The 27099-nt window shown below is 38.6% G+C and overlaps 1 protein-coding gene across 3 annotated transcripts in view; it reads left to right on the forward strand.

The window, feature by feature from the left end:
- Positions 1 to 27099, forward strand: part of KIF20B (kinesin family member 20B) — an 86241-nt gene that overhangs the window by 19487 nt on the left and 39655 nt on the right. For all 3 annotated transcript variants that reach the window (XM_038409702.2, XM_038409704.2, XM_043518234.1), the window contains exons 6-19: positions 2753 to 2937; positions 6229 to 6283; positions 7111 to 7305; positions 8661 to 8772; positions 9338 to 9409; positions 9500 to 9646; positions 10861 to 11023; positions 11996 to 12310; positions 13125 to 13264; positions 14762 to 14912; positions 16025 to 16250; positions 20853 to 20914; positions 22731 to 22850; positions 25761 to 25926. In XM_038409702.2, the coding sequence (XP_038265630.1) occupies positions 2753 to 2937; positions 6229 to 6283; positions 7111 to 7305; positions 8661 to 8772; positions 9338 to 9409; positions 9500 to 9646; positions 10861 to 11023; positions 11996 to 12310; positions 13125 to 13264; positions 14762 to 14912; positions 16025 to 16250; positions 20853 to 20914; positions 22731 to 22850; positions 25761 to 25926 (2109 nt within the window). The remainder of the gene's footprint in view (positions 1 to 2752; positions 2938 to 6228; positions 6284 to 7110; positions 7306 to 8660; positions 8773 to 9337; positions 9410 to 9499; positions 9647 to 10860; positions 11024 to 11995; positions 12311 to 13124; positions 13265 to 14761; positions 14913 to 16024; positions 16251 to 20852; positions 20915 to 22730; positions 22851 to 25760; positions 25927 to 27099) is intronic.

A 27099-nucleotide genomic window follows, 5' to 3' on the forward strand; every position in this document is an offset into this window, starting at 1 on the left:
GCATGAAGCCACACCAGGGGAATTGCTCAACTGTCTCTAGAGACTCGGCAATGCCCCCAGACATGCCTGGACTTCTGTTTTTTCAAGCACAAAAAACAGTGGACACACAAAGAAAAGGAGTACTTGTGGCACTTTAGAGACTAACACATTTATTAGAGCATAAGCTTTTGTGAGCTAAAGCTCATTTCATCGGATGCATCTGATGAAGTGAGCTGTAGCTCACGAAAGCTTATGCTCAAATAAATGTGTTTAGTTTCTAAGGTGCCACAAGTACTCCTTTTCTTTTTGCGAATACAGACTAACACGGCTGCTTCTCTGAAAAGTGGACACATCGTGGGCCGTTCTCCTGCCCCCACCTGTGCTGCAAACAACTAAGGACTTGTCAACACTGGCAATTTACAGCACTGCAACTTTCTTGCTTGGGTGTGAGCGCAGCAAGTTTCAGCGTTGTAAAGCGCCAGTGTAGACAGTGCACCAGCGCTGGGAGCTACACCCCTTATGGAGGTGAGTGGGTTTTTTTTAAAAAGAGTGCTGGGGGAGCTTTGCCAAGACCCCACAAGCCACGCTGAAGCGCTGCTGCTGCAGTGCGTTAGCATTGCAAGTGTTACTAGCCCATTGACACTGAGAAGAAGATAAGACTCCAACAGAGGTGATTGGCCCAAGTTTAAGGAACAAACCTGTATATTAAGGACTGAAATATCTTTTGGGGTGAGGAAAAAACTGCTTAATCTAGATGTTTCCCAGTCTAATAGAGTTGAGAGTTTAGACTGTGCTTATATTTTATATCTTTTGGTAACTAACTCTGATTTTTTTGCCTATCACTTAAAATCTCTCTTACAGTAAATAAATTTAACTGTTTCTTTTATATCAGTGAGTTTGTATGAAGGGTGTGGCAAATCTGCTCAGGTTTTGCAAAGGCTGCTGTATATCCACTTTCTGTTGCTGAAGTGATGAAGCAATTATTCTGCACTGCCCATCTTGACCAGTGCAAGACAGTATATTCCTGAGGTACAGCTGAGAGCTGGGGTGGGGTGGGGAGGGAGAGGATTTGGCTTTGGTGCCTTTCTCTGGGTGATTCATGAGTGGCTCTGGGAACATTCATGCAATCTAGCTGGGTGTGTGGGTCTCCACATGCTGTTGTGCTGAGTGACCATAGCACCTGGAAGGGCTTGCTGCTGGTCACTAGTAAGGCATTGTGAGACAGTCCAGGCTGGAGAGAGTTAAGGGAGCACAGCGGTCCCATAGTCCCAAGCTGCACCCCAGAGATCCCATCACAGACAGTTAAAAGAATTCTCACACCTCAGAGTGTCTTTTAGTCACTGGTCATGAATGCAAGGTGCTTGTGGAAGAGATGGGATGCAAAACCATAGGGCAGATAAGTGGAGTAAAATGTCTTCCAGATTGCTTTGCCAGCACACATGGAATTCTTGCACTCTACTCTAATCAGACTTTCCCGAGCAAAGGCTCCCTGTTAGTCACGCTGTGACAGTTTTGAGACTTGGGCAAATTGCCACCAGAGAGATAAATGAGATCACTTGTTTAAGTTGTGTATCTTTCTGTGTGGAGGCAGGACACTCCACCTTTTACATGTGGCACTTACCAAATGTTGTTAGGAGAGAGATTGTAGTGGATAAGCCTCCCTCCTTGGGCAAGTAAGAAAATAAAAGGTGCTGTGACCTGAGCTGTCCTTCGGAGTTTGATAGCTAATGCCATGGTCTTATTTTCCCCCTTTAAGTATTATCGATACAATTTCCCACTTTTGGTCTACATCTGCTAATTGGCTTACATGACCATCCCCTCTAATCACTGAATGCTCATGCTAAAGGGCATATGTAGAGAACAAGGGAAATATCTCTATTGATATAGAATTTGATTTACCTGCTTGATTCTGTCTGACTAAACAGTGAATTAAAAGGCATGGTTAGGAAGAGCAAGCAAGAAGCAAAACAATTGTTAGAAGAACTCTCAGGGTAAACAACTTTTTGGGAATAATGGGTGGGCAACCAAGTGGGAAAGGTTCTTTTCAGGCACCAACAAAAAGTTACACAGTTGTATTATCAGTGCCAGAATCTAGAGATCAAAAGGACCATAAAGTTAATTCTGAGGGAGGAGAGTTGCAAGAAGCTGTTGGAGCTTAGATGCTGCTTGTGAGAGACCCAGGTAGAGAATGCAGTAGGGCAGACTGTCTCCGCCTGAGGCGAAGGATGGGGTTGCAGGTAGGAGGGAGAGAATCTGGGTTAAGTGGAACCTTCATAAACTTGCAAGGAAAGGATAAAGTGTAGGTAAGACCAGATGTGTAATAGCTTTTGTTGTCTTAACCCATTTATCAGTCTGTTGTGCATCTTTGGATGGATAAACCTACATAAACTTTTTTGAGTTGGTTTAATCAGTCACTGGTCATAGTCTACTGCACAGAAATTTCTTGGAGGTGCCAAATACAATTGAACCTGTTGGGTTAACACAGTTGGAAACAAGGGGGGCAGCAACCCAGATAGTCAATCCAACCAAGATTGAACTGTGGGCTTCTACCCTTGAGAAAAGTGAAGCTTGTTGCTTGAGGGGTGCACTTGAGGGACTACAAAGGCATTTAAGGTGCAGGTTGACTTGTAATTATGATGGCATATGAGGGGGAATGACCCCTACTTCCTTTTTACTGCCTGAAGGGAAAGATGAGAGTTCTAATTTCTTCACCAACGTCTTGCTTTCTAAGAGCGTACAGGGCCTTGATATAGCTCTTGTATTTTGATTGCAGGGACAGAAGCTGACATTGGTATTCTGCCAAGAACTATGGATATGTTGTTTAAAAGCATTCATGGCAAACTGTATCCAGATATGGATTTCAAACCCCTTCGATGTAGAGATTATATAAGGCTGACTAAAGAGCAAGTGAGAGAAGAAATTGCTGTTAAAAATTCAATACTTCGTCTAATGAAAGAGGTATGTCAGAATTTTTTGTATAGCACACAGTATATGTGTATACACACTTAAAAAAAATATATAATATATATATAATATATAGTGACTTACTGAGTTTGTAAGGTTGATCTTATTTCCATGAAAATAAGGCAAGGCAGTAGTCAAACATCTATGTGGCTAAATGTTTGGAGATGGAAACTTGTAGAAATAAGACTTTTAGGACAGGAAGATGGGATTTAGGTAAACCGGAGTAAAGTATAAGGAGTGGATTGAAATAGGTTTTCTGATGGAGCTTCATCTAATGATTCTTACCTTTGCTGCTGTTCTGCCCTGGAGTATAGTGAAGCAGTACCGTATTCTTGGGTTGTGGTAAGAAGAAGAAGAAAAAAAAAAAGTTATCTGGAATGCTGAAGTTGCAGAGTGGCCTAGTCTTCTGTTAACATAAACATCAAATAGCTGAGTGCCTTGAAATGTAAATGGTATCTATGATATAGAAACAATGTATAAAGTGCATGGAGCATCACAAATAAAAATAAAGAGGAGGTGGGAAGTTGGGACTACTCTGAGAGGGTTGACCTTTCTTTATAAGGCAGATTGGAAAATTAACCCAAATAAATGCAAGGCTGTCTCTGGATATTCTAGTGGTGGTACTTTTGGTGAGGTGGAGCACATCTATTGTGTGATCTTTAACCTGAGTTAAAAGCAAAGTTTTCCAACGGGAGGAAAGATGGCAGTAAAATTTCTTAAACTTGATTACAAACTTGTGTAAAGAGAGCACAGAAAATAATCAAAGATGCTTAAAATAAAACATTGATTAGGAGATTAGAGGCAAGACTCTTAAATTTAAAAGAAAGTTCCAACATATGGATTCTCAGAAGCTTGTTTTGGTTACACGATTCTAATAGTACAAGGCTGCTACCCTGTTTTGGACAGCTCTTTGATGGAGAGTAGTTGGCAATTTACATAGTGGCAGGCAGACTGGAGCTTCAAGGACACTGCATTGATCATTTATGGCTACAGTTATCACCACATGCTGGGACCAAAGGATTTACAGTGTCAGCATTAAGAAAAGGAGTACTTGTGGCACCTTTAGACTAACACATTTATTTGAGCATAAGCTTTTGTGAACTACAGCTCACTTCATCGGATGCATTCCTGAAAAAAGTGTCAGCATTCATCACTTGTTTTTTTCCTTGATCCTGACTGATACCCTGACCAAACCAGATAATGGAAAAAAGAAGAATCAAACAACGATCCAGCTTTGATAAGAGTGTACTAAGCTGTGTAGAGCCTACGCAGATACAAAATTTGTATCCGCATCTGATCCACAAACATGTTCTGCAGATATCCACAGATTTCAGGGCTATAAAGATGTGAATGAAAAGTTCCTGTTCCCTCCATAATTCTTCTTGATCTTAAGATGCAAAAAAATCCACGAGAATTTGGTTTAGCCCAGGCAGGGCAAATCTAACCTTTCATCCTCTGCTATGACTAGCTTGGCAAACCAACAAGCAGTACCATTTTGGTGCAGAGTGGTTTTTTTTTTTTTCTCCTGATGACAGCAATAAATAAAACTTAGACAGATGTCTTTCCAAAGCCAGAAAAGTAAAATCTGGAGTGGCTAACTTTACTGTGTGCTGTAAGTTGCAGTTAGATTTCTGAATCCACAGATGCTGCATTTCCCTTCCCTCCCCCCCACTTCAGTGTGCCTTTCCCTTATGAGACTGGATTAGATTTTTAACAGGACCTAAAACTGACTTCCTCAGCTGCGATATTTGAGACTGTCAAACAAGCGTTTTCACTTTGAAACTATTCCTCCCTCAATCCCTTGGATGGTATCTTCTGAGGACTAGCAATTAAGGAAACTTGACGCAAATGTGTGGGGAGGGAGGGAGGTTTGTTTCCTCCACTAGGCTTCTGGGTTGGCCAGTATGGTGTCAGTCTACGGATACCAAACAGTTTGGCTCTGGCAGGGGATTTAATTTCCCAGGTTTAATTAAACAACTTTTTTCCACCCTATCTATGATTATTGAACCTTTGTGAAATGTGCAGCAATATCTGATATATTGTAAAGTTCCTGTGTAATAGCAGAGTAGAGGGAGATGTAAAATTACATCTATTAATAAAAATTCTCTGGAGTGTAGCCATTACATTTGGAGACAGTATTTAAGTGTAGATCTCTAATAAACTGAGACAGTTTTATACAATATACTCAGAGTAAGTGAAAAATCTACATAATTTTAAACAAAATCTACTGCTTCAGAGCTGTTAATGAGATGACGGGTACTCTCAAGATACCAGGTAAATTTTATAATAGGTGCTGACTGAAATATAGGCACCTAACAGATTATAAAAAGATGTCAGAAAAGTACATGTATGTTTTTGTTTAAGTTTTTGAATCTGGGTGCGGGAGCAGCACATAGGATAGAGGAAAGTACCAGACACAGGTCGGAGGAGAGAAAATAGAATAGACTGGGGAGAGATGGCTTGTAACCCATGCGCAGTGGTTGAAATCGTGGCCCCACTGAAGTCAGTGGAAAAACTGCCATTTATGTAGTGGGGCCAGGATTTTGCCCTGTGAGTATAAAGTTAAAAATCCTCTTTGCAGTTTTAGTGATATAACCACTTGGCTTTTGTGGCTGCTGCATGAATCCGTTGATGAGATCTCAATTTATCATGGGCACAGTTTCCATATAAAGAACCTCACTTCTAATCCATGTTTTCTTTTGAAGGTACACTGTACTTGTGTTTATAGTTCTTGGTGGATGAATTCCGTTTCTGCTATTTGCAGCCATACTATGTGTGTTACAAAACTGGATATTGGAAGTATACATAAACTTAAAAGTATTAGCAGTAGGAATTCCTCTTCCTTTGATTTACAAGTATAAGTTTAGCAAAAAATGGTACCCCACAGTCTTCAGAATCTTAAATTTTTTTTCAGTTTGAAACAGACTTTTTAGCATTGTCTCTTAACCGCATATGTGGTGATTACAATAATTTAGCTAAGCTCTTTAAGTGAGCATTTTAGTTTTGTTGCTGTTCCAAGCTTGTTAGTTTGACATGCAGCCCCTCAGAAATTTGGAGATGTGGTTCTCTAGTCTTGTGACATTAACAGCCACTGGAAACTTCGTGTGGCCAGTAAACTTATGTTTGCATATCGTTGCTACACTTGACTAGCCTTTAGTGGAGCAGTAGTACTATGTTACAAAATTGATGGATTTAAATACCTAATATTATACTGACCATGACATAATAAGGACAGTGCATTTTAAAATTAATCTTTGTTCCTTCTTTTGTCCTTTGTTTTTATAGGTAGATTCTCAAAACAGCATAAACAATCACAGCAAAACTTCAGAATCATTTGAAGGTGTGTTCTATATTAAAACCACTTAACTTCCCCCCACCTTCTCTTTTTAAGAGGCTGAGGGCCATTCTCTAGAGCAGAGATTCACTTTGAGCCCAGATTTTTAGTAGTTGAAAGTGTTTGTCATTTGACAGCAATTGGGCTGAATATAGTTTCTTGTGGATGGGTCTCATGAGACAAACTACTCCAATTGGTAGACTTGGCAGAGAGGCCAAAGATAAAGTTGGTATGAAGATTGCAGTACTCATCTAGGTCCGAATTAAGGCAGACTGCAGAGTAGGATGTGGCTGTGGCAGGGGGAACTTGCCCTGCTGGTGATCGTGGTATTTCTAGCGCTATCATCCTGGCAACTTTTATGAGCACTTAGTTATAATTAAATAAATTTATTCTATTGGGAGGAATCCAAAATCGGCCCCATAGATGCATCAAATAATATTAATTTTTTTTTAAAAGGGAAGATTTAAAAGTAGCATTAAATTGACAAGTATGTTCTAAAGATAGATCAAATATATAATAACTTGTTTTAAAACTTGGTTTTAAACCAATTATTGCCACTGAATAAGAGCAGGTGAGCTTCAATGATTCTCATGATGATGTAATGTAGGTAAGTAGGTAGAGATTCCCAGTTGATCAAAAAATGTTGTTTGCTTATTGATCACAAAAACTGCTTACTCTTGTGAAGTCTGATCTGAATCAAAGTTCATATTTTGTAATATCTAATTTATCATATCTCGGCACAGAAATGATGGTTAATTTTTAACTCAAGTTATATTGCTTTAAGGGCTTCATTTGAGCAGAGCATTTGTGTAACTGAATAAATGTTTTGGCAGACTTGGAAGAACCCTTAAAAGAACCTGAACAACCTAACATGAGCGTGGAAAGCTACATGAAATTTTCTGTTTGGGTTTCCTTTTGTGAGATTTACAATGAGTGCATTTATGACTTATTGCTCCCAGTGTCAAATGACAAGAAAAGAAGGGTGCTCCGTCTTGCTCAAGACGTCAAAGGCTGCTCTTATGTAAAAGGTAACTGAAATACCACTTACTATTCTGGTTATGATAACTTGTTTGAATTTCAGGTGTATTCATCCTGGTGCTAGTACTGAAGAATGTGACCTAGCTTTGTAGTAGGATAGGAATGTCTTTACCTTGTATTAAGCATGAGTAATCCATTCTGAAAATGGCAATGTTCCCCAGTTTTCACTCCCCCAAATTTAAAGTGCTCGTATATGTGTACATGTACTTTTTATTAGGAGGTCTTCCACTATGTTCCCCTAATTTCCAGAGTGCACTTCTTAGGGTCCTGTATCCCGTTCCCTAATTTTCCCTGTAGAATATTCTTTTCCCCAAGTCCTATTTTTTCCTATTACCATGAATGTTGGAAACAAAACTGAAAAAAGCTGTTTGGAATTCTTTTTTTAAAAACAAAAGACACTATGTAAAACCAGAGACAGTCCTGCTTTTTGATAAGTATAGGAAGAGTCTCTTGCCATGATATATTTCTCTCTCATCAAATCTCAGCCTCACAATTATGATAGGCTTCCCTCAAGAAGGAAGCTATGTCTTCAGATTTCTCAGGCTACACTGGTCACAACTAGGCTGAATTATTCATGGAAATTCTACAAGGACTGTCTTGCTTGCTTCCACCCCAGTATCTTTGGATGGATAAACCTCTAGGTTCCTGCGAGGTAGGAGGGTCTACCCAAATGTCTACATTGCAGTTAAACAGCCTCTTAGCTCAAGCCTTCTGAGCCCAAGCTGGCTGGCCTGTGCCAGCTGTAAGTGTCTCATTGCAGTGTAGACTTACCCTAAAAAGTCAGTTAAACTGGTGTACATACCACTTAGCTACTTCCTATCTACTGAGAATCTAACCATGCATTTTATACAGGATCAGAAAGAAAGTCTTACAGCTATGTCTTGGTACATACCATTACACTGGGGACTACATAATCTCAAGAATACAAGGTTGCATAAATTAAACAAAATTTGATTTAACCTTCGATTTTTATTTATTTGTCACAGTCCAGCATTACTTTGAGAGCTGTCTCTGGCTAATTTTATTGTATTTTTTTCCATGTTTTTAGTTAACAAAAGTTACCATCATAATATTGCTTGAAGTTCCCTTGTGGTGATTTCAGGTACAAACACTGTTGCGTTTATCAATATGGTTTTCATTATTTTGTAGACTCAAAATACTGATCAATGGCTTTTTTTTTCAGTAAGATTCCATTGATCGCAAAGCGTTGTCAAGTGTGATTGCATTTGTTTTAGCATGCTCTCATGGCTGTCTAAATGACAGTAGTATTCTAGTGCTAATCAAGATATATGCATTAAATAATGTGTGGCCCATTAAAGATGAAATCTTGTCATTTCCTCTCAAGATCTGCAGTGGATTCAGATTTCTGATTCAAAAGAAGCTTTTAAACTTCTGAAGCTCGGGTTGAAGCACCAGAGTATTGCTTGCACAAAACTGAATACTTACTCCAGTAGAAGGTGAGAGAGCTGTTGGTGGTGGTGTTCAATATAGGGTAGTAGAACACAAAAACCACACTGGCCAGTTTTTAAAATCTCTGTGGAGCTTGTGTTGGGGGAGAATCCAGACTTTTAGGTTCTGGATTTGACCTGCTTTAATGGTGAACAAAAACTACAATTTTTGCTCAGATCTTGCAATAAGATTGACTTACATAAGAATTAAACACCTTTTGCTGAAATGCCTTCCCTGAAGGTAAGACATTTAGCTGTTAAGTTTGTTTGCCTTTTATATTCCAGTCTCATTTGGGGTTTGAAAAGTCCTCAGGCTTCTAATAATAAATAGAATGTTGGGTATGGGGATAGTCTACTTTGCCTGTTTTGAGCAATTAAAAACAGACTGCATTTAGGTCTCAAGCGTATATTCTCATAAACACGCATTCAGGATGTTAAGGTAAATTTTCATGTCAAAGTATATCTTCAGTCATGAATCTCTCCTCACACAGGCATTATGGAGACTAACATATTTTGAATTTAAGTAGTGTTGAAATTAGACCAGTTTTTAAAAACTTGTATTTATATCTTTTAGTCACAGCATATTCACTGTTAAAATGTTAAAGATTGAAGATTCTGAAGCACCTAATGTAACACGAGTCAGTGAGTAAGTGATTGTGTTTATTTCAAAGATAACACAAATTTTGCTGACTTCAAAAACCTGAAAAGCAAAATAACTATTAATCTGTATTTTCAGATTGGCGCTCTGTGATCTTGCTGGCTCAGAAAGATGTACCAAGACGCGCAATGAAGGTGATAGATTGAAAGAGAGTGGAAATATTAACACTTCTCTACTGATTCTAGGCAAATGCATCAATGCACTCAAGAACAGTCAACAGTCAAAGTAGGTGCTACTATAACTGTTAAATGTTTGTGCCTTTATAGAATAGCTAAAGCTACCTTTCTACAGCATGTAGCACAAACATTAACTGTAGTTGTGGTAGAAAAAGCAGTTCAATAAATTTCCCAGACTCTTCAGCCCAAATGTGCAAAATTTCTGGGAAGTCTGATAAACACACTAAGTAGTTTTTTGAAAATGCACCAGTTAATACACTTTTCAGACATTTTGCTGTTCATTCTGATTATTCAAATTCCTACATATTTTGAAACTTGCTTAGTCTTCCACAACTAGTGACTAGTTTACAAATAAAGCTTTGGGGCAGAAAACTCCTGCATTCTTCCCCAGCTGTACACTTGTCTGTGAAGCATGCATCATCTGCTGGTGCTTGGATATTGGATGTCAGGACCAGCATTAAGGTACAGACCAGGCTGATGAAGCACCAGAGGTTCTCAGCAGAGAAGGTGGATTTGGGGGAGGACTGCATCTAGCAGTAGGTCAAATTCTAAGTATAGAAAGGAGTTTTCAAACTTGGGACAGTGCAGAGAGCAGCTGTCCTTGGACAACTGTGGCTATAATTATAATTAATGGATATCTCTGGACACCACATCACATTGCAATGGTTTTACCTCAATCCATTACTCTTTTTTTCTAAAGGGCTAGCATAAAGCCTGTGTACCACTTAAGTGCCTCATACACCCTCAAACTAGAGAGTAAGTGGGGCATAGGCCTCATGCTGGGTCTGCACAGGGTGACATTAAACTAGGGAGACGCCATCAATTAGAAATCTAGCCAATTTTTTAAAAATGACAGACAAACAAAAATAGCTTTAGATGATACACCTACTCCTCAGCATCCTGCACTCTTGTGATTCTACAATCTCACTCTTCTTTCTCTGCACGCTCACCCCATTACTGTGTGAGGATCCACACAACCATACTACACAGGAGAAACAGTGAAACTGGCTAAATACAAAGTGCTATCAAGTACATGTAGCCAACCAAGTGTCTTTCTCTAATTTTACAGTAATGTGAGAGGTACTAAAAATACCTTTTATGAAGTAGTATCTTTAGTAGTGTGATAGCTTACTATCATTGTAAGACCTAATGTGGTCTGTTTTACATGTTTAAAGAATCCAGAATTGCAGATTGAAATGTTATGACTGAGGCTCTTTTTCCCTACTGAACTAGAATGTATCTAACTCTGGTATTATTTTTTAGGCTGCAGCTGCACATACCATTTCGGGAAAGTAAACTAACTCACTTCCTTCAAGGCTTTTTCAGTGGAAAAGGGAAGGTATATATGATAGTAAACATCAGCCAGTGTGCTGCTGCATATGACGAAACCCTCAATGTGCTAAAGTTCTCAGCAATTGCCCAAAAAGTAAGTGCACTATAACTTTGAAGATTTTTAAAATAAAACTACAAAGTTACATTATGGAGATAATTTAGCAGTTCCATATCTGTACAATTTAGACTTGCACTTAGTCTCTAAAATCCCTATCATACTTCAGTGATTTTTGAATTTTGTTTCTAAATTTGTCTCCTCATGATCAAATTAAATGTTCTATAATCTTTCCTGGTTGAAATACTTCATAGTTTTGGGAAGGAAACATTTAAAAAATGAGTCTTCAGCTTAAAAAAGCTGTTGTGATTATAATGCTCTTTTGGGCTCTGCCAACTAAAAAACCATAATCCCTAAAAATTCCAAACTTCACACACATGGCTTGTCCTATCTCTGACCTGCTACAGATATTTTAAACATTCATATATTTAATGCAAGCGTCTTGCCCTGTTCTCTTATTGATTATAAGCTATTTGTTCTCAGCGAGCATGTGGTGAGAAGTACATCAGTGTTTTTGTTTTTGTTTGTTTTTTTCCTCCTCTAATTCCTCCAGTCTCTGGGGGGAAGTTTCTTACTCTCCAGCACTAACTGCAGTCTGAATCTGCAAAAGGGACAAGCTGCCTTTGGCTCCTGAGACATTATTTTGACAAGAACTGTGGAAGACTGTATCAGCAGTTCTCCTATGTCAAAGGAATTGGCAACCCCACTCCTGAGGTGGTTTCGTCCCTCTAGCTAATTTCCAGTGCTTCATTCCAGGAGAGTCCAGGGTCTCAAAACAGTGCAGTTTCTGCATGATTCCTGCTCTTCTCTGCACTTCAAAAGTACTCCTGAAATTTTCTGCCACGCTACAAAACGGGTGTGGTAATTGCAAGTGGGCATTGCCAACAGAATGAAGTACAGCCCCCAGGTGCATGCTAAGTGATATCCATGGCTGCAGGCTACCTCCATAAGTGCTTAGTATTTTCTAAACCAGTGCCTAACAAATAATTGACAACTTCTTTCCCTCAACAGATTTGTGTTCTAGACACTTCTAATGCTCCCCAACAGCAGCCATTTGTCCAGAAGTCTGCAAGAGAAGTGTCTCTCATAAATAATGCTGACACTAAAATGCAGGTAGCAAGAAAAAGAGCCACTATACTTTGGGACAGGAGCCTGGAAGATGTGATAGAAGATGATGATGATTTAACTGTGGATAACAATGAGACACATGAGGAGCATGATGTGGCGAAAGAGATGCCAAATGAGGAGGAGGAGCATGTTGTGGCAAAAGAGATGCCAAATGAGGAGGAGGAAAATAAAGTAATTATTGGAAAAGAAGTTTATCAGGTATGTATCTGGAATGCTTTCAGAGTCAATACAAGATAACTTTTGATGGGTAGGTTTCATCCTTCCTATAATGTATTTGTAGGGGACTGAAGCATGCTGCCTGTTGCAGAAAGATGTGTAAAAATGGCTTTTTATATTTGAATTTGGTCTTGGTTTAGTTTGACTTTCAGTAACAGGTGCAACCAATGTAAATAGACCTCTTAATGTACCGTATGTACAGCATGGGCAAGCTGTGGACTTCAGTAATACAAAAAATCCTTTATGCCTATATTCTATGCATGCAAGATCTCTGGCAGCAAACTTTCTTCTATGCTTCAGCATGCTTATCAATTTAATGTGGGACAGTACTAGATTTGGAAACCACTCTTGCTTTGGGTTGTATTCTGCTGTGCTATATTCTCCAACTAATGGTCCTTGAGAAACAACGTCTATTTTAAAAATATACTGTTTAAAACGATAGATTTTAACCTTGTTTTGAACAGATAATTCCAATCTTTCTTAGAAACTTTTTCTAACAGTTGATATGATTCATTGTAATGTTCTTTGGATTCTTGAACATATGTATACAATATTGATGGCTTGCACTGGCACAGCAATTTACCAACATGTGATCTATCTACCAATCCTCCTGTTTTTTTTGATAATGGTAGCAGAATTGGACACAATGGTTGCTCGCATTTCAAAAAAAAAAAAAAAATCTGAACCAATATTCTCATCTTTGAAGAACCTTTTTCTCTTAGAGCAGTGATTTAAGAAATCTTTCTGAAAACATTCCTTTATAAAAACATTAAAAGGCTATTTGTGATCATTGTAGAGACTACTAAATATAATAGAACACTTGAAAAGCAAGCTGATCAATGAGAGAAAAGATAAGTTACTCCTGGAATTAAAAATTCGTGAAGAAGTCACACAAGAATTTACTCAGTATTTTGCTCAACGGGAAACAGATTTCAGGTAAGTTAACTGTTGCTTAGGTTTCTTTATAGTCCTCTAGTTGTAGGTAGTTTATACTGTTGTGGAGCTCCAGTCTTTTAACCTTAACCTGTAGGGGGTAAATATTTGTATCTTTTTATAGTTGCAGGTAAAATGAAATAATGAAGTAAAAACCAAATACTTAGTGTTGGAAGCTTAATATACCTGCCCGTCCCCCCACCTCCACCCTGTGCAGACACTTATTCCAATGTCCAGTATAAGTGACTCTTTAGCTTAAACCCCTTTGGTTTAGCTTAAACCTGTTCTCAAAAAACATGTCAAACTGAAAAAGTTACTCCTTTTAACTGGAATAAATGCTTATACAAGCATGGCCCACTGTGTATATGTTCATATTCACATCTCTACTTATAACAAACTTTCCTGTATATACAAGGCTTCATTTTAAAAAAAACAAACAAACCACTAAACAGCTTTCTGTTTTATGAGGTCAATTTGTTTGCTTTTTCACTATACCGAATGGATGGATTTAGTCAAATTAAATTGAGTTCTTCTCCCCCCCACCTCCTTTAGAAATTGCATTGATTAAGATTCTTTGTAAAAGAAAGAAGACTTGCAAATTCTTTTTGACTGCTCTGATCTTTCCCCTCAGTTTTCTTACTCTGAAGTCCTTTTACCTGCCAAACCTAGTTCAAACCCCATACCCAAGTTGTGACATTAACCACTTACTGTGAAAGCAACATGTATTGTATATAAACTTTATATTAAACAAAAATAAAAAACCCAGAGTTCTGTATTGACTGATTTTTAAACCACTGAAAGACGAGAACACTGAAAGACAAATGACAATTCTGAAGTCCCAAGATCTGTCAAGCTACCAAGGCAAAAAATGAATGTCTTCTCGTTGGGAAGATGATGCATATGTTTTCAGTGGCTTTAGCCATAAAGTTCTAGCTATAGTTGCCTGTTGCACTGTCCACTAAAATTACAGGTAGAAAACCTGTAGCAAATGTACTCTAGTTGATGGTCGAATATAAATGCTTTCCAGAACAATAAAATGTTTCAATTCTAGAAATCTTGAACTAAGTAGTAAAACTTTGACATGATTTGGGATAGACTTTGGACATCTATACATTCCAATCCATGTATCAACTGCAGATATGTTCCATGCAAGAGGAGGACATAGGAGCACACTACCATGCTATAAGTAGTTTTGGTATGTGAGGCTCAAATGCTGCTTGAATGGAAATCCTGATGGAACATATGCACAAACTTAGTGTACAGCTTACCTTTAGTAAGATGCACAATTCAGACAACCTTGTGAAATCCTTGATCTGTAGAAATATTTTTCATAATTTTTAGTTACTGAACTCTTTCTGAAGACAAGGCTCATATACGCTTGTGAAGTTGGTTAGAAAGAGCAGCTGTAACTTAAAATTAACCCAGTTCACGCACTAATATTCATTTTTTTTTTTTAAATAAACAAAAGTAATTTCTAGCGTTAGAACTCTTTAAATACAGGCAATGTCTTTCTCATGAACGAGAGTTGCTGGAAAAAGCTTCTGAACAACGCTTGGAAATCTACAAGGATTTAGTAAATGAATGTGCCAAAAACCTGGATGAAGAACAAGAGATAAAGGATTCCCATTGTAATGACAGCGCTGGAATGCTGGTAACTTCCCCCCTACATATTGAAGAATCTGGTTTTGTACTCTTACCTAATCTACCGTTAAGAGATGAGCACTTCTCATGGTTGGGTATTAATGTAAACTGACTTGAGATGCCAAGGAATTGATGTAGTGTGACGTCAAGTATCCTTGTTCCAAGAAGGGTAGACCTTATTTCTTATCAAATTAAATGTCGTTACCTTTTAGCTTGTCATTAAAGAATCTCTCAAGATCTATTTTGGGCATTTTTCAAGGGATGAAAATTTAGATATTTGTACTATAAGATGAAAGGTAAGTAGTTCAGGTTCTCAAATTTGGGCTTTGTGTGCTAAAAGGTGGATGCACTTATAGTAGAATCTCTAATATAAATTTAACTTTTGTTTAACTTCAGTGATGTACCTATTCCAGGTGATTTTAGACTCCTCTCACTGAATATGTTTATAGGAGCCTAAACATCTTTTCAAAAAGGAGTTGTTGTGTGCACATCTCAAGCAATGGGAGTAGCATATACATCTAAGGCATAATTAGGCCCTGGTGCTCGTTTTTGGCACGAGACAGGATATTGTAGCTTTGTCATCCTATTTTAACCTTTACTTCCCCTTGTTTTTCATCTTGATTTTTAAAAAAGCTGCATCTTTAACTCTTCTATTTTATCTTTACAAAAAATATTAAAATTTCCAGACACTAGTTAATAACAAGTCAGAAATTGACAGACTGTTTACTTGGTGTGTGTTTATACTCCACATTCTCCCAGTTCAAGATACAATATTTTGTGGTTTGTGGGCAAAATTCTGCTGTTACTTGGGTTTATATCTGCATAACAGAGAATTTTACCCTTGTTTGTAAGTGCTGTTCTAAAAAAAAGAGAGAGAGAGGGGCAGATATTATCCCCATAGTGCAAGATGGCATCAGTCAGGATTAAAATTTGGGAATTCCTGGGTTTTATCCTTTCCTTTCTTGGAGAAATTAATGAAGTTTGTTCAACTGTCCATAGAAAAGATGGCTATACTAAGATTTGTCTAAGAGAACTTGGAATTCTCTTATAGCTGATGCAAGCTATTTTAGCAATTTAGGCCATTGCTAAATAACCATAAAGCACTTTTCACTTCCTTTCTAGGAAGGAGGCAATAATGTAGCTCCTGAGAACTGTATTGATCTTGAGGGCATTATTAATTTTCTGCAAGATGATGTCACTGATATTAAGAAGCAGGCAGAAGAAGCTCACAGGTATATTGTATCCCTAGAAGACCCACAGGAAGCTATTGCTTGGCTTGAACAAAAACTGGGAAAAGTTACTGTTGAGCTAACTAAAACCAAAGAAGAACTGACACAGAGAACTAAAGGTGAGTGGGTTAAAATAAGAGTGATTCTGAACTAATGCCAACTTACAAAATGTGTTACATTCTGATGAATTAAGTGGACTGGATATCTTAACCTGTTTAAGCTTAATATTTACTACAAACTATTTACCATCTGCTCATAATGTGATCTTTTTAGTTGATCAAATTTGGATGTTACCTTTTATTTTTAAGCTTAACCAAACCACCAATCTTATTTAAAAATTATAGAACAGTTTAGTTATTATTTAATTTGAAAAGATGCAGCCTTATTCAAGTTAAAATGTCTTCTAACTTTCGGATGATTTTTTTTAATTGACTCTCATTGATTTTACATTTTTAAGAGCATGCACAGCATATATTCTAATAACTGAAATTACTGTATTTTACAGGTAACCTTTCAATGAAGTATGATCTCACAAGAGAACTAGTGCCTTGCAATATAACTATATAGTAGAATTCTCAAAGTATGAATCCAGTTGCATAGACTTTTATTCCAGAAAATCTAGTGGGTTTTAAATTTATCACATTGAGTTTTTTCAACTTGTCATTGAAGTAATTACTTGACCACAATATATTTGAGGGGATTTTTGGCTTCTCTGAAATGGGCTCTAATTTTAGTCTGAATGGAAAAAAATTACTCCAGCCCCCCCAAAAAGTCAGCTTGAGTACATGCCTGCTGTTGGGAAACAAAACTGTCTAAAGTTTTAGAGGAAAAATGGTAATGGGTGGAGTGACTGGCTAGTGGGTGGAATCAACTCACTGAATGCTGAAGACATGGAGTTTATAAACTGTTAAGGGGGAATTGATTTGCTAAATTCTAGAAGCTTCTGGAATGTATGTAGGGCTATATTAATAATCTGGTTAGCTTATCTTTCAGTTCTTAGTGTGAATTCACTACTTTCTCATTCTAACTAGTAAATATAAAAGCTGTTGATTATATGCTGGAAGTCAATCATTAATATTTAGTGATTACTAGATATCGGTGTGCAAACTACTAATTCAACATGCCTAAAATTGAATGTGATTGGAAACATGTGATTACATAGCCATAAACAATGCAAATAGTATTCTTCAAAATAAAACATTTGAAACAAATACCTGTCAGCAAGTATGTCTGTAACAATACAGACCAACAAAAAAGATTCAGGAAATGTTTTTTGACAAATAGATTCCTTACTAGGCATATTAATACAGAACTCATGAGTAATAATTCAGTTAAACTACAATACAGAACCATATTTCTCCCACCCCTCAGAAGCAGTGCCAAGGCTTGATGGCGTCAGGGTTAATGGAGGAGCTGAGGGAGAGGGAAGTAAATTGCTGGGAAGGAGTCTGGATGCTAACTTGGAAGGTTGTTGAGTATGGGTGGGCAAAAGTATGGAACAGGTGGTTTTTGGGGGGGGGTTGGTTTTTTAGGGAGCAGGAGGGATTGTTGGGGAACATTTTCATGCAGATCCTGGCTGACCCCTAGCCTGTCCCATTCAGTCAGGCACATCTGCCCTGTCCCCATGTGTTTCTGCACCCTCATGTGTTCTTGCACCCTCTGTCAGCATGTCCCTCCACCTCCACTCCACCCCCGCCCCTCTCCCTATGTAGCTCTGCACCTCTTCCCATTACCATGTAGTCCCCTCCCTCCCCCCATATGGCCCTGTGCCTTCGCTCCCATTCAGCTCATGCCCTAGTCTGTCCTCTCCCACTAGCCCTTATGAGCCCCCGTCTGTCCCCCAGCATCCCACGCTGTCTTTCTCTCCATAGCTCCTTCCCTGGCCTGCTGCAAAGAAGGCAAGCTCTTTCTCTTCCCTCACTGGCTAGGAGCTGCTGCTTTTTTCTATCACCACAGCTCCCTCTGATGGGCAAAAGGCAGAACTGCAGCAACATTTCAGCAGAAGGGTTTTTTCTGTGCAAAAAATTGTGCAGCTCATTAATTATGCACACACAGTAGCGCAGAATTCCTTCCGGAGTATAATAATGGCTATAAGCATACCACAAAAAGAACTAAGTAGACTACACCCTATTAATTCTGTGTCTGAAAAGAAAACCATGGAATATTGTGTCCAAGTTGCTGAAGATGCTATCCATGATACAGAGGAAGTACTTAATACTCTGCCACTTGCTCAGATGGCTAAAATGAAAACTCGGAGAAGGTGCAATCCTCCTAAACTGATGACCGATGCCAGTTCAGCACCATATCTAAAACTTGCTAATGTAACACTTGGCACAGTCCAAAAGCATCTTCTGGAACTTCAGCTTTTTCTTTTATGCAACAATCAGTTTCTTGGTTGGCTGGAGGTTGTGTTTACATATAAACGCCTCGTCCAGGATGCTACCTGATGTACTGGGGTTTCACTGAGCCTGTCTGCTCCACTAGCCTGGGCTCCCTCTCCCTGTTTTGCTGAAGCATGCTCTCCAGCCTTGAGCAGCATGCGTGCACACACACAAGTAGGGACACACCAGCTGTAGAATTGCACAGAATCTGCAAGCAGCTCTCTATGGGAAGATTTAGCTAGGAAATCCCCCAGCACTCAAGTGCAGCTCCCCTCTAGAAAGTACACCCAAAATAATAATGTCCTGTACTGCAGAGAAATCTATACAATATAAGCTCATAAATTTGCCCCCTCCCTCAATGTAGAGGAATATATGCACAACTTCTTCTTAGAGTTCCAGTTATTTCTCTTTGCAGACTAGACTCCTGTCTTAGTCTGGACTAAGCCCTTGGCTTTCCGTCAGCTCGGTTCTTTTGTTTCATGAGGTACTTTCAACTGTCTGTCTTGGGCAGGAAGGCAATGGAAAAGAGTTCTGTTTGTCTTACTCCTCAGACTTAAATAGAATTTACATAAGGCAGGAAGCCTTTGTTTCCAGTGGAAAAGTACCAGCAGTGTCCAAGGTGGTATGTTTTACTAGGCGACATTATTACCTGACCTTGCAGTGTCAAAGCAACCATGAAACCAGGTTTCATGGCTAATTCCATGGGCTAATTCCAGCAGTTAACAAGAATATCAGAGGAACAGTGGGGGGTGGGGTGGGAGGGAGAAATACCATGGGGAAATAGTTTTACTTTGTGTAATGACTCATCCATTCCCAGTCTCTATTCAAGCCTAAGTTAATTGTATCCAGTTTGCAAATTAATTCCAATTCAGCAGTCTCTCGTTGGAGTCTGTTTTTGAAGCTTTATTGTTGAAGGATAGCCACTCTTAGGTCTCTGATCGAGTGACCAGAGAGATTGAAGTGTTCTCCAACTGGTTTTTGAATGTTATAATTCTTGACGTCTGATTTGTGTCCATTCATTCTTTTACGTAGAGACTGTCCAGTTTGGCCAATGTACATGGCAGAGGGGCATTGCTGGCACATGATGGCATATATCACATTGGTAGATGCGCAGGTGAACGAGCCTCTGATAGTGTGGCTGATGTGATTAGGCCCTATGATGGTATCCCCTGAATAGATATGTGGACAGAGTTGGCAACTGGCTTTGTTGCAAGGATAGGTTCCTGGGTTAGTGGTTCTGTTGTGTGGTGTGTGTGTGTGTGTGTGTGTGTGGTTGCTGGTGAGTATTTGCTTCAGATTGGGGGGCTGTCTGTAAGCAAGGACTGGTCTGTCTCCCAAGATCTGTGAGAGTGATGGGTCGTCCTTCAGGATAGGTTGTAGATCCTTCATGATGCGTTGGAGAGGTTTTAGTTGGGGGCTGAAGGTGATGGCTAGTGGCGTTCTGTTGTTTTCTTTGTTGGGCCTGTCCTGTAGTAGGTGACTTCTGGGTACTCTTCTGGCTCTGTCAATCTGTTTCTTCACTTCAGCAGGTGGGTATTGTAGTTGTAGGAATGCATGATAGAGATCTTGTAGGTGTTTGTCTCTGTCTGAGGGGTTGGAGCAAATGCGGTTATATCGTAGCGCTTGGCTGTAGACAATGGATCGAGTGGTATGATCAGAAACAGATTGACAGAGACTGGGAATGGATGAGTCATTACACAAAGTAAAACTATTTCCCCATGGTATTTCTCCCCCCCACCCCACCCCCCACTGTTCCTCTGATATTCTTGTTAACTGCTGGAATTAGCCTACCTGCTTGTCACCATGGAAGGTTTTCCTCCTTTCTCCCCCCTGCTGTGGGTGATGGCTTATCTTAAGTGATCACTCTCCTTACAGTGTGTATGATAAACCCATTGTTTCATGTTCTCTGTGTGTGTGTATATAAATCTCTCCTCTGTTTTTTCCACCAAATGCATCCGATGAAGTGAGCTGTAGCTCACGAAAGCTTATGCTCTAATAAATTTGTTAGTCTCTAAGGTGCCACAAGTACTCCTTTTCTAATATTAAAGTTATTGTTCTGAGCAGGACTCGAGCATGCTTACAGGAAGAAGCCACTGTTTTGCTTAAAGTGCAATTATTTGGGTAGTTTTGGTTGAAATGTATGCATTTACATTTCCAAATTATTTTTAAATTACTCCTTTTGAAAATCAAAAAATATTTCTGACTGCTAAATCAAACTGGGGGGAATAGTCTCAATGTATCTCAAATATTGGCATATGACTAAAACCTTCCCTAACTTACTGAATGAACTACTAGTTTGCAATCTATGTAATGCAAACCAGTTTCTCTATTTGATTACAGAGATTGAAATGCAAGTGATTAATTTAAGTGAATCTGCTCAACAACTTGAAGAAGCTACTGAGGTAACGCTTAAAGAGAAATAAATTCACTGAAATTTACATCTGCTTTAATTATTCATAGAAAATTACAATAGCTTAATGTCTAATTTCATAGTGTGCTTAACTGAATAGATCTAGCACTATTATGGTTTTTCATTGTGTGTTTGAGTGCAAATGATTTGGAGTCAAGTTATAATTAGGGCGGTCGAGATTAAAAAATTTAATCACAATTAATTGCACTGTTAGACAATAATATAATTCTACTTATGAAAACATCCAAAAATATTTATTACACTTTCAAATATATTCAATTACAATACAGAATACGAAGTGTACAGTGCTCACTTTATATTTTGGATTACAAGTATTTGCACTGTAAAAAAAATATATATATTTTTTCAATTTCACCTAATACAAGTACTGTAGGGCAATCTCTTTATCATGAAAGTTGAACTTACAAATGCAGAATTATGTACAAAAAACCCTGCATTCAAAAATAAAACAATTTAAAATTTTAGAGCCTACAGGACCACTCAGTCCTACCTTTTTGTTCAGCCAATCGCTCAAACAAATTTTGTTTACATTTGCAGGAGATAATGCTGCCTGCTTCTTGTTTACAGTGTCACCTGAGAGTGAGAACAGGCGTTCTCATGGCAGTGTTGTAGCTAGCGTCGCAAGACATTTATGTGCCAGATATGCTAAAAATTCATCTGTCCCTTCATTCTTCAACCACCATTCCAGGGGACATGCATCCACGCTGATAACTGGTTCTGCTCGATAACCATCCAAAGCACTGTGGATCGACACATGTTTGTTTTCATTATCTGAGTCAGATGCCCCCAGCAGAAGGTTGATTTTTCTTTTTTGGTGGTTCAGGTTCTGTAGTTTCCACAACGGAGTGTTGCTCTTTTGAGACTTCTGAAAGCATGCTCCACACCTCATCCCTCTCAGATTTTGGAAGGCACTTCAGATTCTTAAATCTTGGGTCGAGTTCTGTAGCTATCTTTAGAAATCTCACATTGGTACCTTCTTTGCTTTTTGTCAGATCTTCAGTGGAAGTGTTCTTAAAATGAATAATATGTGCTGGGTCATCCATCCGAGATTGCTATAACACGAAATATATGGCAGAATGTAGGGGGAAAAACAGAGCCGGAGATCTAAAATTCTCCCCCAAGGAGTTGTCACAAATTTAATTAACACATTATATTTGTAACGAGCATCCGGAAGCTCTGGAATGGTGGCCAAAGCATGAAGGGGCATATGAAGGTTTAACATCTCGCACGTAAATACCTTGTAATGCCGATATGTGCCATTCAGAAGCGTTCTTGTTTTCTGGTGACATTGTAAATAAGAAGGCGGCAGCAGCATTGTCTCCTTTAAATTTAAACAAACTTGTTTGTCTTAGCAATTGGCTGAACAAGAAGTTGGACTGAGTGAACTTGTAGCCGCTAATGTTTTACCTTGTGGTGTTTTTGAGTGCAGTTATGTAACAAAAAATCTACATTTGTAAATTGCATTTTCACGACAAAGATTGCACTATGGTACTTGTTTGAGGTTAATTTTAAAAACACTATTTTTACAGTGCAAATATTTTAATAAAAATGTATACTCTGATTTCAGTTACAACACAAAATACAATATATATGAAAATGTAGAACATCATCCAAAATCTTTAATAAATTTCAATTGGTATTCTGTTGTTTAACAGTGTGATTTAAAAACTGCAATTAATAATTATTTTTGAGTTAATCACATGAGTTAACTGTGATTAATCGACAGCCCTAGTTACAATGCGTTCCTTTTATCTAAAACTTAGTAAAAAATGTAACTTTTCTCAAAGAAAATGACGACACAGAATAAGCGGATTCAAGAGCTAATACACATTGTGGAGCAAAAAGATGATGTTATAAGTAGACTACAGGACTTAATATCCCATTTAGAAACTACAGTAAAAGACTACGTAAGTTTTTGGCTCTTCATTTCTTAAAATGTACAAAACTTAAATTGACTTTTTTAATGCTTGTAATAATTTGGTTAAAAGATGGGAAACAGGGTAGGAAAAAATGGTCCGCCCTCAAAATGGAGAGCGGTAAATAGTGGTGTCCCCCAAGGATCTGTAGTGGGCCCAGTGCTATTCAACATATTCATAAAGGGTCTGGAGAAAGGGGGACAAACAGTGAGGTGGCAATGTTTGCAGACAACACTTTTTTTTTTTTTTTTTTTTTTTTTTTTCCTCAAGATAGTTCAACTCTTCAGTCTGCTTTGCTTTGGACTTGCAAAGGGATCTCACAAAACTGGGTGATTGGGTACCAAAATGGCAGATAAAATTCAGTGTTGATAAATGTAAAGTAATGCACGCTGGAAAACATAATCCTAACTACACATACAAAATGATGGAATCTAAATTAGCTCTTGTCACTCAGGAAAGAGAGATCTAGGAGTCACTGAGCGGATGTTTTCAATGTCCAGCGGCAGTCAAAAAAGCTGACTGTCTTAGGAGCCATTCGGAAAGGGATAGATAAAACTGTAAATAACCTAATGTGACTATATAAATCCATGAATACTGAGTGCAGTTCTGGTTGCCCAATCCTGAAAAAGATGCATTGGAAATGGAAAATATACGGAGAAGGGCAACAAAAATGATGAGGGGTATGGAAGAGCTTCCATATCAGGAGAGATTAAAAAGATTGGGACTGGTCAGTTTAGAAAAAAGACAAATAAGAGGGGCTATGATAGAGGTCTATAAAATCACAAATGGTGTGGAGAAAGTGAGTAGTGAAGTTATTTACCTCTTCACATAACACACAAACCAAGCACCCAATGAAAGTAATAAGCGATAAGCTTAAAACAAAATATTTCTTCCACAAGTTGACTCTACATTGTGTGAACTTCTTACCAGGGGATGTTCTGAAGGCCAAAAGTAAAACCAGCTTCAAAACAATTACATAAGTTCATAGAGGATAGGTCCATCGATGGCTATTAGCCAAGATGGTCAAGGGAAAGGTCTGCGGAGTGGCCATTTTATTTGGGAGACCGAATCTACAGTTGAAGATGGAAAGAAGTTGTGGGCAGGAGGCTAGAGTTATGATATGAAAGTCAGAATAAATGAGAGACTGAAATGAAGAAATAAAGCTTTAGGAGGGGAGGGGGAGCAGTAGATTATTTAAAGGAGACTTGTTGGTGAGCAATTCAGAGGAGAAAGCACATAGCAGGAAATGAGTTGGAGACAGACAAAGCAGCAGTCCCCAACACCATCACTGTGGTTCTTTTTGATTATGATGTGGAGGAGAAGGAACAGTAATAGAGACATTGTTGCACTGTGAGCCAAGTTTCAGTGGGGGCATGAAGGTGAAGGAAGCAGGAGAAGAGAGGTCAGAAATATTTGGAGACAAAGCAGGTGTTCCAGAGCTATCCTGATCACCATCCCGCCATTCTTTTCTTCCCTGCCTTTGAAATGGTTGACTGACTTAGTAGCGATATACAATAGTTGTAACCACTGAAAACCTTTGGGATGGTATGGGCCTATTAGTACATTGGTTGTAGTGACTTAGTGTGTGCATCAAAGTCCAGTAAGTGTCACTAGCCTGAAACAATCTTCTAGAGAAATACCATTTGCATGTAAAAATGTTCTTATGTTGGCAGCTATATTATCTATATGCATCCACTTTTTCTACAATAAATCCACACTGATTTATTCCATACAGTACATTAGGGGATGCGAATTAACATTGACTTATCTTATTCCTGTCCTTCAGTTTTTCAGTAGTGCAACAACTTTTGAGGGCTATACCTATACTCCAAAACTTATTAGGATTACACAAGATATAGCTCCTGTCATTTCCTCATTCTCCAATTAATTTCCCCAAAGCAAACTGTTTTCACACCTGACGAATCTCCAGGTGTAGAACTACAAAAAATCCAAAAGAACAAACCTTTAACTCTGTCCACCAGTCTTATTTAATGACATGGTAGTGCAGTGATTTTCAAACTTTTGTACTGGGGACCCCTTTCACATAGCAAGCCTCTGAGTGTGCCCCCCGCCCCCTTATAAATTAAAAACACTTTTTTTAATAAATTTTACACCATTATACATGCTGGAGGCAAAGGAGGGTTTGGGGTGGAGGCTGACAGCTTATGACTCCCCACATCATAACCTCGCAACCCCCTAAGGGGTCCCAAACCCCAGTTTGAGAACCCCTGTGGTAGTGTGGTGATGAAGTGCTATAACCACATGACATTTTTAATTGACGTGTTGTGCTGTCTTGTCTGTCTGGCCAGCCTGGTCTTGTGCATGCAAAAACCTTAATATTAATATTTGGTCAAATTTATAGTCCATAGCAGAAATTAAAGCATTTGCCAACCTATCCTTTGGGTTTACTATTTATCATGGGCACTTCTAACCTAATTAGAAAGTACATCAAGTAGTGTTGACGGTAGGAAGAGTTAAGGCTGTTACTAAGAACTTTCACTTTTGAGAAGATGAGAAAAAGTGTGTAAAATTTTTGGAACAGTCACCCAAATGCTTTCCATAGGCAGTAACTGTTTCTGTGGCTTTTGAAACATATTACTGTTCTCTTGATGGAATACACAATCCCTCTGATTCCTGCACATTATCTGTATTAGTGCTTTTTCTTTTCTTCCCCTTTGTCTATGTTCTATACTCCAAAGCATTGTACACCTCTTTATTGCCACAGAAAAGGCAATTTTTTTAGCTGACTTTTTTTTCCCCAACAAAAATCCTTGTAGGAAGATGTTATGGCTATTTGTCTAATTTTTTTGTTTTCATATTCAACTGATATTTATTGCTTGTAACATGTTGGCTGGCTGTTTTGTATAATGGCACGTGGTAACTAATTTTATTTAAATGTAGGACAACACTGTAACTACTATTAAAAGACAAATGGCAAAGGAGAACAGCAATGGGAAAATAGAAGGTACTCAGTCCAGTGAAAGCGTGAATCATGTGTTGGATGTAGGAAGAAAACGCTGTTTTGAAAGTAAGCCTACCCAAGAGGAAGAGCCACCTACCAAGAAAGGTACCATTTCTACCGCAGCTGAACAGGGAGCCTTCCGAAAAAATCTGATTCCAATGCCAGAACAAAAGCAAAAACTCTCAATTCGTAAACTTTATCGTCTGAGGAGAAGAAAGTCAGCAACATTAAATGCTAAATGGAAGTAACTGTTTTTCATTGTCTTGTGTGTTGCCTCTAAATTCTTAAAATAAAAACTGCTTTTAGAAGTCTTGCTTCCCCTTTGCTATGTCTGCTAATACATTTGCAAATTCTGATGTAGAAAATATATTTCTGTTTAAAGTGGACTTTGCCTACAACTGGCATGTTTAACTACTGTTTTTTCTGCCAAGCTTGCTGTTAACCTTAAACATTCTTACCATTTTCCTGCCTGAGCTCTTTTTAGAATTGTCTGAAGAAGTGTCAATGCGGTCTAAGATTTATTCTGTCATATTGTATGTAGCTACTGTACACACTTCGGTGCAAGGTGTTTCATTAGCTCAGTGTATAGAAACATGTAAATGCTGCATGCTAAAATCTATATATAATATGCAAAGCTGACGATGGTAAAACTCAAATTCATTTTGGGATCTAGTGTTTCTCATAAACCTCTCTTTACTGGTAGAAACTGCATTAAGTAGGCATTCTAGTCATGTATGGCATGTCTATATAGCTGTTCAATGTCTGCAGCTTTGAAATCTCCCTGCTCCCTTTGCTTGAACTGTGAGCTTATTTGGCCTCTGAATGCCAAGGATAATGTAGGTGCCTCCCCAGAAGCTAAGGGGCCTCAAATAATAGGTTCAGCATCTTTGCAACCTGAGTGGGGATTGCAGATAGGAATATGTTAACCAATAATATGTTGACTCAAATAAGAATTGAGGAAAGGCAATGGGGCAGTCTAGAGGCTTTTTCCTCTCTCCTTCCCTCAAGTAAGGAGCTAAAGGCTCCCCCAGTTAACAAGTAGAGATGGATTAAAGCTACCTAAACTCTGCTTTGGGATCTGAAATGCCACCTGATGGTAAAATGGGAAGTAAAACATGGAGGTGCAGGTAGGCCAGCCCCCACCATGGGTTTGAGAAGTAATAGCTGTTGAAGGGCACTTCCTTCAGTGCCATGTTAAACAAAGGAGGAGTGGTATAGCAAGTTCCATAGGTCTAGGTCATAGCAGATAAGCAAGCTGCTGATGCTGCTTTCTCTAAC

Source organism: Dermochelys coriacea, chromosome 7 (assembly GCF_009764565.3).
Source record: "Dermochelys coriacea isolate rDerCor1 chromosome 7, rDerCor1.pri.v4, whole genome shotgun sequence".
Classification (NCBI taxonomy): domain Eukaryota; kingdom Metazoa; phylum Chordata; order Testudines; family Dermochelyidae; genus Dermochelys; species Dermochelys coriacea.